This window comes from Microtus oregoni, unplaced genomic scaffold, assembly GCF_018167655.1.
Source record: "Microtus oregoni isolate MIOR12 unplaced genomic scaffold, Mior012 000005F_ref0000423, whole genome shotgun sequence".
Lineage (NCBI taxonomy): Eukaryota > Metazoa > Chordata > Mammalia > Rodentia > Cricetidae > Microtus > Microtus oregoni.
Window position 1 is genome coordinate 2,285,714 of NW_024543064.1, and position 12,417 is coordinate 2,298,130.

Sequence of the window (12,417 nt, forward strand, 5' to 3'; positions counted from 1 at the left end):
TATTTGTCTGTGTGTCTGTCTTCGTCTCTTAACTAATTCTGTCTAGCATTTGCCCAAGGATAGAGGGGACCCATGTTGGGCTTTACTAGTACACCCCTGTAACTCACAATCTACACCCCACACAGCCCTCAGCCCTGGCACCTCCTGCCCTGTCCCATGATGTGAGGCAGAAGGATGCCCCCATGATTGTCTGAGGCCAGCAAACACAGCCCATTACCTTATAATTGCATCAGCTCAGAGACACTACCATACTTCAAACAGGAGCCCACCACAATCATTCAGAGTCCCCCAGGGCTCTTGCCAGCTAAGCAAAGACAATCTCACTGGCACGGAATGAAAAATAACTCCTGCCGAGCCCCAGGATGCTCCCAGAGCAGACACTGATCTTAGGTTTTTGACAGTCACTAGGCAGAGAAACGGGCTTGCAGGGAGGTGGAGATGCAATCTTAGGGGAGCACCCCAAGAGTTCAAGGAATCCTAGGGGACACGGAGGCCCATAGAGGGGCTCCTGTGTCCTGGTGTCACCCAGGGCAGGAGAGGTGCCCCCTGCTTTCATATACTCCTGTCTCTCCCTCCCAAGCTGGAGAGTGGGCCTCTCTAGTGCCTTTGTTTTCCTTTTTCCTTCGAGACTGGGTGGGAGCAGGGGTGGAGGTGGGGGTCAGACAGGCAAGGCTCAGGTCTACCTGTCTGGAATGCCCCTCACCTGTTCTCTGTGTGCTATCCTTTCCCCACCAGGCATATGCAATGATGCTGTCCCTCTCTGAGGACACTCCTCTCCACGTTCCCTCCCAGAGCTCACTGGATGCTTGGTTAAACATCACGGGAGCCTCGTCAGAGTCTGGAGCCTTTAACCCCATCAACCACCTCTGAGGTCCTGGAGGCCCCAGGGCCAGAGTCCAAAGCCAGGGTCCCAGCTGTGGGAGATGGAGAAGGGGCCGAGGGAAGCACCTTGACACCTTCAATTTGCCTCACCTCCGCTTCCAGCCCCACCCACCGTGGCTCAAGTCCAGCTTCTCCAATGAAACTCAGAACCTGAAGGTCCCTCGAGAATCCGTTGACCTTCACCACCTCTCAGAACTGGCCTCAAGGACACGGTCTGCAGTGGTGCAGTGCTCGGTGGCCGCCCAGGAACTGCTCACGGGAAGCTGTCTATCGGATAACTAGTGGGCAGGGGTGGAATCTCTATCCCCATAGGAGCCAGTTGGCCGTATCTGGGCAGCCACATGGTATGAAGGAGGGGAACGGAAACAAGTGGGTATGTGCTACGGAGAGACCTCGCAAATGATTTTTATAATGAAAATTACATGAATAACCCTTTTGGTAATCTTATTGACTATAGAGTCTATTTAAGCATGTGGGTTTTAAAAAATAGACAGTATTTTTTAAAAAATCAAAAATGACTTGCAAAATGTTTTTTAAAAGTAATTTTGCATTGCTTTGAAATTTCAGCTTATTGGCAAACCCACACCTGCCAGGACATCGAGCACTGCTCGGGTGTGCCCTTTATAATGTAGATAATGGAGAATTTTCTATCCCCGACCCTGTTTGTACAAGCCAAGGTGATTCTGGGTGTCCCCGGCGCAGGATAAAGGGCATGGAGCCATCTGAATAGCATGCTGACTACACAGGAATTCTTGGTCATGGTGCCTGCCTGCAGGCTTGTGGAGGCCAAGTCAGGGAGGTTGTCTTGCCCCATGCGGCCTGCAGAGGAATCCACTGGTCCCCACCCAAGACCCCCCAATTGTATGGGGAGGTCGGGAGCTGGTGGCTGAGGTCTTCCATGCTGGACACCTAATGGTTTCTCCCCTCCAGCAGCCCCAGTGCTGGCCCTGACTGCCGCTCTTCTGAAGCTGGGGCTTCGGGGCCGTATCTAGGCCTTCAGCCTTCTACTCTTCCCAACCCTGGCAGTCTGATGTCCTCCCCATGGCCACTGAGTGTGGGGAACCTACCCGCCTGCTCCATGACGCCAGGACGCCTAGCACTACCTGTGCCTAAGACTCCAGATCAACCGCATAGCCGCCACTCCTGCTCTTTGTGTGGGTTCCTGGTGAGAGGTGGTCAGGAACAAGAGGAGGATCCAGGGGACCTGCCACGCACAGAGCAGAGACAGCACAGCCCCTGGGACCAGATGCCTCGCTCCCTTGGGACGGTCATGATTGTCTAATTCTCTGCTTGAATGGGCTTTAAGTTATTCCCATAGGGGCCAACTTCAAATAATTTCTTTCTCCAATGGAATTTACCTTAATCTGTATATAACTTGTAATTTTTTTCTAATTCATTTCTTTCCTTATTTTATTTCTTCCTTAACAGTATTTTTGGCATTGGACAACTTATTCTGAAGAAATCATGTCAATCTAAGTATGTAGTGAAGGACCAAAACCGTGTGATAAGGTTGTGTGCTGTGTGATCGGTAACCAGGGAGTGGGGCAGTTGTTAATGTGCCAAATACCCTGTGTCCCTACCTTGAGGAGTCCTGCGGTCACCGCTGCCCATTTATCAGACAATCATATGATTTTGTTAAATCTGAGTTTTTAAAACAAGTGTTCTATTTATTTTATTATTTTGAAGAAAGAACAAAAGAAATGAGTATCCCAACAAGAAAAGAAGGGGGAAACCCTTCCTGGATTGCCCTTTAAAAAAAAAAAAGAGAGAGAGAGAGGTAGTGTCAGTGTCAACAGCCGTGTGCAAGCCTGTCACACACGGGCATGTCAGTGTCAACAGCCGTGTGCAAGCGTGTTACATACGGGCATGTCAGTGTCAACAGCCGTGTGCAAGCGTATGCAAGCCTGTCACACACGGGCATGTCAGTGTCAACAGCTGTGTGCAAGCGTGTCACACAAGCATGTCACACACGGGCCATGCCAGTGGTTCTCTCGGAGAGCAGCATGAACATCAAGCAGGTGTGTTCCGTGAATGTGGTGGCTGTTCTGGGGCCAAGACAATCATCTTTGCTGATGCTGAGTGGTCCAGGCTGTGCTGGAGACTCGAGGGGGACATCCCTGGAGACACCACGACTCTGCAGGTTCCAGCGAATCCCAGTGATGTAAGACAGAACAGTCCAGCATGCGCGCCCAGAAGCACATTCACATGTGCAGAGCAGGGCAGCAGGGACCCTCTTCTGAGGAACATGCCATGGTCAGGCTGTAGGGATTTGTGGGCCCAGCCACTCACACTTCTCACAGGTTCACGACATCCTCTCAGTGAAGGTCTAGGCCTCGGCTTAGGAGTTCCAGTTTCCTCCACGTGGAAGTTAGACGAGACCCCTGAATAAGTTCAACCTCAGACATACGTGTCCCACTTTTGTAAACCCCAAATTATATGCTTTCTTCTGAGAAAGAGTAAGACGTGTGCTTTTTCTTTTTTCGCGATGTGACTTTCTATCTCCAAAGCGGGGCGTCTGTCTGGATAGAGACATCTGTGACCCTTTTTTCCAGCAGCAGAGCAGCTAAAGGCTCTCCTTTTCGTCCTTTTTGGCGCTCCAGACCCCTGTCCTCCTCTTGTAACCACTCTTTCCTTCTCAAGAGTCCCAGTTGTGCTGCTGTGTGCTTTGCCCGCCCATCCCTGTCCCCAAGAGGCATCGATGGCTAAGCCCAGATTCTCCTGAGCAGTCAACCCTTGGGCCCAGCACTTGCCCCCCCTGACAAAAACAGAACTGACCCCAGATTTATCTGTCTCCACACTGCATGGCCCCCAGACAGTGAGCTCTGCCTACCTGACATCTCTGCACTTTTGTGGTGTCCAGCTGACTCGAGCCAAGTGTCAGACACAGAAGATTCTCTCAGGGTCACGGAACTGGACCAGATATGAGTTCCAGGATCCTGACTACCAGGGACCCAAACCATGCCTGTTGCCATGTGCATGGAATGGTCGGACAAGTGTCCAGCCAGGATTGTTTCCCTGATGTTGTCCTTCCAATTGTTGGTACTTGCCTGCCAAAATAGATATTCAAGAGGAGGCCTCCTTGTCTGTATTCCCTCCAGCCCCAGACAAGGCCCCATTCTTCCCCTGTGACAGCCGCCTTTCCTAGGAAGAGCAGGCAGGAAAGATGGGGCTTCACCATCCTGCAGGCGAGGTGGACCCTGCATGCAGGAGACAACCCAGGGCATTCCTGTGCCAAACCAGCAGTGGGTAAGCACGACATGGCTGAGCCTGCCCAGCCTGAGAGGAGCCCCACTTTCTAAGACCAGGAGAGCAGGTGATCCCCAGACCCTGACTGACCTAACCCCTCTGCCTCTCAGAGCTCAGACCCACAGGGCCGTTGGCTTCCTCCTCCTCCTCTGCTTCCCCAGTGAGTGTGTATGAAGCCCTTGCTCAAATGCATATCATGTGTTTTAGACTCAAAGCGCAAAGCACTGGATCATGGTCCCTATCGCCCCCCCCCCCCCCCCCCCCCCCGTCTCCCTGCCCAAGTGACTGAAACCTACTGAACTTTCACTGTGCTGTTCCAGGTAGGGAAGAGGAGGCCCCCTGTGCTGCTGCTGGGACAGGAGGGTGGGGAGCCTGTGATGGACGGCACCCCCTCTTGCCAGTGGACACCAGGACACTCCTGTCCACAGAGACCAGCCGGGTATCCAAAGCCATGAAAATTGTCTCTGTAGCCCTTGAGCGATACTGTGACAAGACATTCTCGCGTGATTCCCAGAGAAGTTCCTCTCTCACCATTCCCGTCACGTGTTTGTTTAATTCCTTTCTGTCACCAGTTCAAACCACCACTCCCAGGAGGGAAAAGGTTGAGTCCAGAAAGGCAGCTCGAATTTCTAGTTGTGTGATTCACTTGCAAAGCGGAGGAAGCTGGGGATTTTCTTCCCTGCCTCCTGTAGCACTGCTACTCTCTCCAGCATGGGGGACGCGGGGCCCTGGTGTCAGAATACTTAACTTAAAGCCTGTGTGTGTGTGTGCGCGTGTGCGAGTGTGTGTGCGTATGTGGTGCGTGTGTATACGCGTGTGTGTGTGTGGTTTGTATGGATTTTGAACCAATAGTATATAAATATAAATATATATATATATATATCCCTGACACCTGTGAGAATCTCGAGACTGTACGAGTGTTGCCATTGTCACATTCAGATCTGACTCAATTTGTTTCTGTTTCTGTTTTGTTTTGTTTTTCCTTTTAGAACTATCTAGTGTTGAGAAAGAAATCAAATGTAAATGTCTGGTTTTCATATAATGTTAAAGAATTAAAAACCATGGAGGAGGAGGCTGGGGTCTGTCCTCGTCGCCTTCCTTTGTAAATTGCTGTTGTGTTGATAAGCTGTGCATGGCTCGTGTTTAGCGGTCATTATTGTGTCTGTTTGTGAGATTTTTATTACGAGGAAAATCCCGTAGATGCACTTACTGAATATGTGGTTAGGGTCTGAGTCAAGGCCAGGAGGCCCGAAACGCCCATGAAAACGGACCGCCGTTCCTGATGACTATGGAGATCGCTGTGGGAGAATCATGCGTTATGGAGACGCGACGTAGAGAATAGTCGAAAGTGATTTTTGCAGATCTCATTTTGAGGCTTGTGGCAAAGATAAATGTACTTGTGTAGAGATTTCTGTAAGGTAAAAGCCAGGAGAGGCTGGCTTTGAGGTCAATGCTGTAGAATAGGATGACTGGATACCAAATGTAATCTTTCCAATGCTACAATGAATTTATACATGAGATTGATATGCAATAAATCTGTGTGTTTTTCTATGTCTCGTTGAAAGCTTCATTAAGAGAAAACCTGGTCTCTGGAGTGGGATAGGAGGAGTGCCCTCCCCCAAGTCTAGACTGACTGGGTCTGGGTTCTAGACCAAAGTATTACCCCAATACACCACTGGACACAAGGCAGCTATCTCAACTCCTTTCAACAGCTTAGAAGTACTTGTAAATGATCAGGCCACAAGACACCGAGCACACTCTGACTCCAACAGCATCCTCTGCTCTGGGAGAGGGTCTTCAATGCAGCGGTTGGTGGCTGGATGGTGAATGATGGTGGCTGGTGAGAATGAATAAATCCGTGGATGGAGGAGTGAATAAATGATTCTGGATAGAGGAGTGGACAGACAGTGGATGGAGGAATTCATGGAAGGTAGGTGGGTAGGTAAATAGATGTTGGATGGAGGAATTGAATGGACAGGTGGGTGGAGAAGTGGGTGGATGATGGATGGAGGAGCGGAATGAACGGGTGGATGGATAGGTGGATGAATGGTGGGCGGAGGATTTGCTCTTTGAACCATCACTGATCCTGGGACTTCTGGACCTCCAAAAGCTCTCCCAGGGCCAGGACAAGCTCCAATGAACGTCATCAGAAGTAAGATTCTGAGGCTCCCTAATCCACAGTTCCTGTAGCTGCCAGAAGAGAAGAAATGGAAGTTGATCTTGGCATGAGATCTCAGGCCCAGATCTGGGGTGCCGAACCCTTATATTTTCTTAATGCCATCAGGTCGAGCGTGATGGTGGGGGCATGCAGCGCTACATGTTTCAGGTTGTTTTCCTTCCCACTGTGACTGACGAAGTGCCGGTGAGATCTTAAGCCTGGACGGTCAGCTTTGGGGCTTGCCCAGGAGTCTGAGGCCCAGGGTGACTTGAAAGGTTCTGCTTTGGGAAATATATTTCCGTCCTCTGCCCTCACTGAAGGCCACATTCCCAAAAGTGGTTCTCCCAAATGACATGACAGTGACCCACAGAGCCCCCATAGTGGTGCTTTCCAGAGCTCACCACACTGGGGCTCCAGTGGAATGAAAACTGTCCCGTTTTGTCCAACCTGGCAGCCTTGCTCCTCATTAGCCCGGGAGAGAGAGGAAAACTCAGTGGAATCGGAGAGGGGCCGATAATGGCTGTATTGTTGCGAGAACCCCAGAGGGAAAGGGAACAGCGGCTGACAGGAGATTGCTGACAAGTGGACTTTGTCTTCTAGCAGCCCGGTCCCCACATAAAAGACTGAAGAAAAAGGCCCCATTTTGGAAAAGGGGGATGGGTGTATTAAGAGGAGAAAAAAATGTGTCAAAGAAGAATCTGTTTTCTGGGAAGAGAGGGGCTTTTCATTGCCATTCAGCTTTCCTCTGGGCTAAGGAGCTGCTGGCCATTTGCAGGGAAACTATTTTAGGGAGCCCTCAACCTTATTCCTCATGCAGCAAAAGTCTTCTGCAGCACAAGCTGTGTCATGCGGTACAACAGCCACGGCCGAGGCTGTGTGTTTTCTGCAGTCAAGAAATGTCTGCTGTGTGGGTTGCCCAAGGGACTCTGGGACATGAGGGGTCCCCAGTCATGAGCCGAGACTGCAGCCCTGCTGGAGAAAAGCACATGTCTCCCTGCCAGGGTGGACAAGGCCATTCCGCAACTCCATCCACTCCAAAGGCAACGTGTGGAGGAGAAAGTGTGGTGGGGTCTAGAACCAGATTCCACAAAATGGAGCCCCCATGATCTGACAGAGGGAGTAGACACTAGGGGGATTTTTTTTTTTTTTTTTTTTTTTTTTTTTTTGCTCCTGAATTCCTAACCCCATCAGGAACACAGGAAGTTACAGAAAAACGGAGAGGTGGCTGAGTGGGATCAAGGATCAGGCTTTACAATGTGGTGCAATGCGAATCTATCAGTTAAAGCCCAGCAGGGCAGTGTGCAGGGTGTGCATGACCCTAAGCTCTGCAGGGCAGTGTGCCAGGTGTGCACAGCCCCAAGCTCTGAAGCACAGTGTGCCGGGTATGCATGAAACTAAGCTCTGCAGCACAGTGTGCAGGGTGTGCACGACCCCAAGCTCTGCAGTACTGGGTATGCATGGCTCCCAAGCTCCGCAGTGCTATGAACAAAATTAGTCCCTCTGCAAGAGCAACGTGCTTTTAACCACTGAGCCATCTCTCCAGCCCCTATACGTAATATTTTTAGAGCCATTTTAGGCTTATAAGGAACTTCTCAGAAATAACAGATGTTTAGTTCATACCCACCATTCCCCAGGATGGACGTAGGCCCTACTATTGTGTGATATTTTGTGTTCTGACAAATAAATCTTGCCTGGAGATCAGAGGGCAGAGCTAGACATTAGTTAACCATAGAAGCTGGGTGGTGGCGGCGCATATCTTTATTCCCAGCACTCAGGAGGCAGAGGCAGGCAGATCTCTGTGAGTTCAAGGCCAGCCTGGTCTACAAAGCGAGTTCCAGGATAGCCAAGGCTACACTGAGAAACCCTGTCTTGAAAAACAAAAGATTCCTTTGTGTTTTCTTGTAGCATTGCAGTTCCTATATTTTGAGCACCGAATGATATCCCAAACTGGAATATATCACTGTTTACTCAGTCACCCAGCTGTTGAAGGATATCCTGGCTGCTTCCCACTTGAGCAATTACAAATAAGGATACTACAAACATCTGAGAATGGGGTTTTGTATGGGTCGAAGTTTCCAGCTCCTTTGGGCAAATAACAAGGATCTTGACTGCTAGATCACACAGTGAGTGCATGTTTCCTATTATGGCTGCATAGCTTGGCTTTTATCTGCAGTGCAAGAGACCCTACAGCCCCACACCCTTGCCAACACTTAGTTTTGTCAGTGCTCCAACTTTGGCCATTGGACAGTGTACAAAGCTATCTCCCTGTTGATTTGACTTGTATTTTCCTCTTCACGAGTCTTTCCCATATGCATTCACCATGTGTGTGTGCTCTGAAAAGTCTGTGTAAGCAAAGGCTGCACTTTCCTTTCCCTGCCACCCAGATCCGAATAATCACACAGAAATATATTAATTAAAACTCTGTTTGGCCAATGGCTTAGGCTTATTCCTAGCTAGTTCTTACATCTTAAATTAACCCATTTCTTTTAATCAGTGTATCACCACAAGGCTGTGGCCTATGGATAAGGTTCAGCAGCTACATGACATCTCCTTGACTCTACCTACTCTTTCTCTATATCTCTGTTCAGATTTCCCGCCTGGCTTTACTCTGCTAAGCCATTGACAAAAAGAGCTTTATTAATTAACCAATAAAAGCAACACATATACAGAAGGGCATCTCACATCTTGTTTGTGGCTTGAACCATATTTCAACTGGCCAAGTCCCTTTCTTGTAGAATGACATTTCTTTTGTACGTTATGGGGTTCTAAATGAGATTGTCCCCCACAAACTTAGATGTGTGAATGCTTCATCCCCAGTAGGTGGTGCTGTCTGGGAGGTTTAGAAGGTGTGGATGTTAGAAGTGTGTCTCTGAGGCAGGCTTTGAGGCTTCAAAGCCATGTGCCTTTCTCAGCCTGTCCTCTCTGCTTCTCGTTTGGGGGTCAGGATGGGAGTTCCTGGCTGTTTCCACCATGATCTCCTGCCATGGTGGACTCTGTCTCTCTGAAGCAACAAGCCCATATAAACCCTTTCTTCTCTGAGTCGTCTTGGTCATCGTGTTTTATCCCAGCAACAGAAGAGTAACTGATACATAAATCATCTGGTCATTGTCCTTTTGTATATTTAGACGCTGAAGAAAACAGGGACATCTACACAAAAGGACACTTCTCAGTGGCCAGGAGACAAGGCCGGTTGTGAGTCACCACAATGTGACTGAATCTCACCCAAGGAGGGGTGAGGGGGACATAGCTTTATTGTTAGTTTTATCTGAAGTCCTGGCTGGAGTAGTCTGTGAGGCTGGACCGTCTCAGCTGACCACCTTGAAATTGTCCCGAGCGGTTTTGCAGTCCAAAGCTGATATCTGGGTGGTGTCTGTCAGCTTAGCGGTGCGATCACAGTCCAGGTGGAATCATTACTGTGGGGTCCCATCCACTTTTTGGAGACTTCAAATGTCATTGTTAAGAATGGTCACCATTCACTACAGAAAACTCAAACATTTTAAATGTTATATGCAGCAGATCTCGGAGAAGTTAAAGGTCTACAATCTATCAGAAACACCTGTGGTACACAACACAAACTTAATTCCTAGTTACCTTATTCAGACTCAAGCTTGAAGTCATGTACAGGAAGGCAACCTAGACAAAACCTAGAATTAGTTAGTACTCATATGACCATTAATATCTTGGCAGAAAGTGCATGTATATGCATATATATAATTTTAGATCATATTTGTACCATAAGTTTTAAAGAGTCAAAATAAATACAAAGGATCATGAGATTAGAGGCAATAAAATAGTCCTTTAATTTTGGTTCTTCTTCTGTCCCATACCAGGAGGCTCTTCTGATATGAGACAGAGATTGTAGACTTCCTTGGCTTTCACAGATGTTGAGGGCTATGCTGACAGGCTCCTGACTACCTGTGGTTCCACCTGGCCCTCAAAGGCCTCTTTACTCTTAGTGTGAGCACCCGTCCCCACCAGGGTAGCTTTGCTTTACCCAGGAAGGGGCTGCTTTGATTGCGTTGCTGCTGGTCAGCATGTTTCCTTCCCTTCAGGCAGTTAGAGTCAGGTGTCCCCCATCTATGAGGATTCAGGGTAAGGCCTGGCCCACAGGCCTTGCTGTTGGGTGCCCAGCAAGGATGGTGGCTACCGATGGGCACTGACCAAAAACTATGAAGAATGGAAGGCCAGGATCCACATCCTCTCCCCAACCAGGACTCTTGGGGTGCAAAGAGACCCTCGAGACAGGCCGTGTAGGTGGCCCAGCCACATCTCACCATCCATACATGAGTTCTGGGCAGGTTTTGACCCAGCACCCCTCCTGGGAGTGAAGGTAGGTAAAGATAGCCCAAAGTCTTCCACCAGTTACTTGTCTTAGAGCTGAATGAGAGGCTGGACTTCAGCGTCTGAGTCCCCCACCTGCTTTGCGGGGAGTGGGGGGTGTCTCTTTCTCTGTGCGTGCCTTGCTGTGTGCATTTTCATCAAGCGTGGTGCCACACACCTGTAACCCCAGCACTTGGGAGGCTGAAGCAGGCAGATCTTTGTGAGTCTGAGTCAGCCTGGTCTGCATGATTCCGGGCCAGCCTGGGCTACACAGGGAAACCCTGTCACAAAAAAAGAGAATATTTTAAACTGTCAAATCTACCTGCAGTGTGGGAGTTTTCCCCTGCTGTTAACTGCTCTGTGATCAAGGTTTTACTGTTGTTTTGTTTCCCTGCCTTTTAATTCTTTAAGTGTCGGGTACTAACAGAGGGTGTGATGAGACAGCCCTGGGCAGAGGCTGACACAGAAGACCTTACTAGGAAGCTGGAGTGTGAGGCCTCCCTGACTGGCCTTGGCCTTTCCTTGGGGACCAGTGTCCCACCTGGCCACAATTTTTCCAACAAAGCAACTTCACGGAGGTGGGGCTTGGTGTGTGCAATACCCAACAATGGCCTCAGGAGGTCAGCAACAACCCGCTTTTCCCAGGAACCGCCTCCCAGCACATCAGCTGGTTACCCAGGGAGTTCCAGGACCCGGGGGCCTTAGTCCACAGGAGGCTCTGAGCACCTCTTCTCCTTCTATTGTGACTGACACTCATCGGGCCTGGCCCCGTGATCAACTTGGGCCCTACCCAGATGATATCACACCGGAAAGAGGATGGCACAACCAAACCACCTAGCTTCAGGGCTGAGGTGGGAGGCTAAGGAATGCGTAGGAGGATGGCAGGCCAGGCACACCCCCTCACAGGGCAATAGCCAAGAAAGCGCCAAGCGAGACTCCAGCATCATCCCCCTTAGTGGTGCTCAGTGAGGCAAGCTCTTGGGGTATACTGCTTGGGTCACGGCATGCGGGGAGAACCATGTTGGGGGACTAGGGTGTCAGGGCACAGATATTTCCTGAAAAATAGATAATAGGAGGTGGGTCAGGAAGAGGACTAGCACATGCTGAGGTCTCTGGCTCTGTCCCAGGTCCCTGGGTTACTCCCAGGTCACCAGACATTCACTGTGTCTCATCACACACAGCACAATGAGCCAGGCAGAGAAAGTGCCACAGTAAGGGTCAAGACTTAATACAAAGTCTCCCCAGAGAAGAGCCCATCGCTGTCCCCTCCTCCTGTCCAAGTGTGGTTTGGGGTCTGCTCTGATGATCATGTTTTGAGGTGTCTTGGGGGTGTCACGTCATAAATTCAGGGTTGCATGAAGGAAAACTAAAATGTCGGGTGCAGTGGTGCATGTCTGTACGGTACCCCAGGTTACTCTGGGAACCTGAGGCAGCACCGGGAAGGTGGGTGTGGACTGACCAGGCAGAAGCTCCTGCCCTCCTGCCAGCCTTTGCCTCTGCCCCCAGGCTGCCCCCTGGCCATGTTCCCTCCCCTTCTTGGCCCTTGCACTCATAGTGACTCTTGCCTGCTTTACTTCTCTTTCCCCTTTTATCTGTTAATTCTGCTCACCCTTGGGGGCACTTTGGAGCGCAATGGTGCACACCCCATCTTTTCCTACACGGGGAGCCTGGTCCCTAAAGCCCCCCCCCATAGGAGGGGCACTGTGACAGCATCATCCCTAAGGACGCTACGTGGACTTGGGAGCTGTTTTCCTGAGCTCAGGAGAACCAAAGCGGGACCTGCATGGCTGGCAGAATTTCCCGCCCTCGGA

At 50.0% G+C, this 12,417-nt stretch overlaps 1 protein-coding gene across 1 annotated transcript in view; it reads left to right on the plus strand.

Annotated features, from left to right (window-relative positions):
• Window positions 1-986, plus strand: part of Prdm16 (PR/SET domain 16) — a 146,613-nt gene extending 145,627 nt beyond the window's left edge. Inside the window, exon 16 of the mRNA XM_041652127.1 lies at window positions 793-986. Coding sequence (XP_041508061.1) covers window positions 793-870 — 78 coding nt within the window. The 3' untranslated portion in view covers window positions 871-986. The remainder of the gene's footprint in view (window positions 1-792) is intronic.
• Window positions 987-12,417: the final 11,431 nt, after the last annotated feature.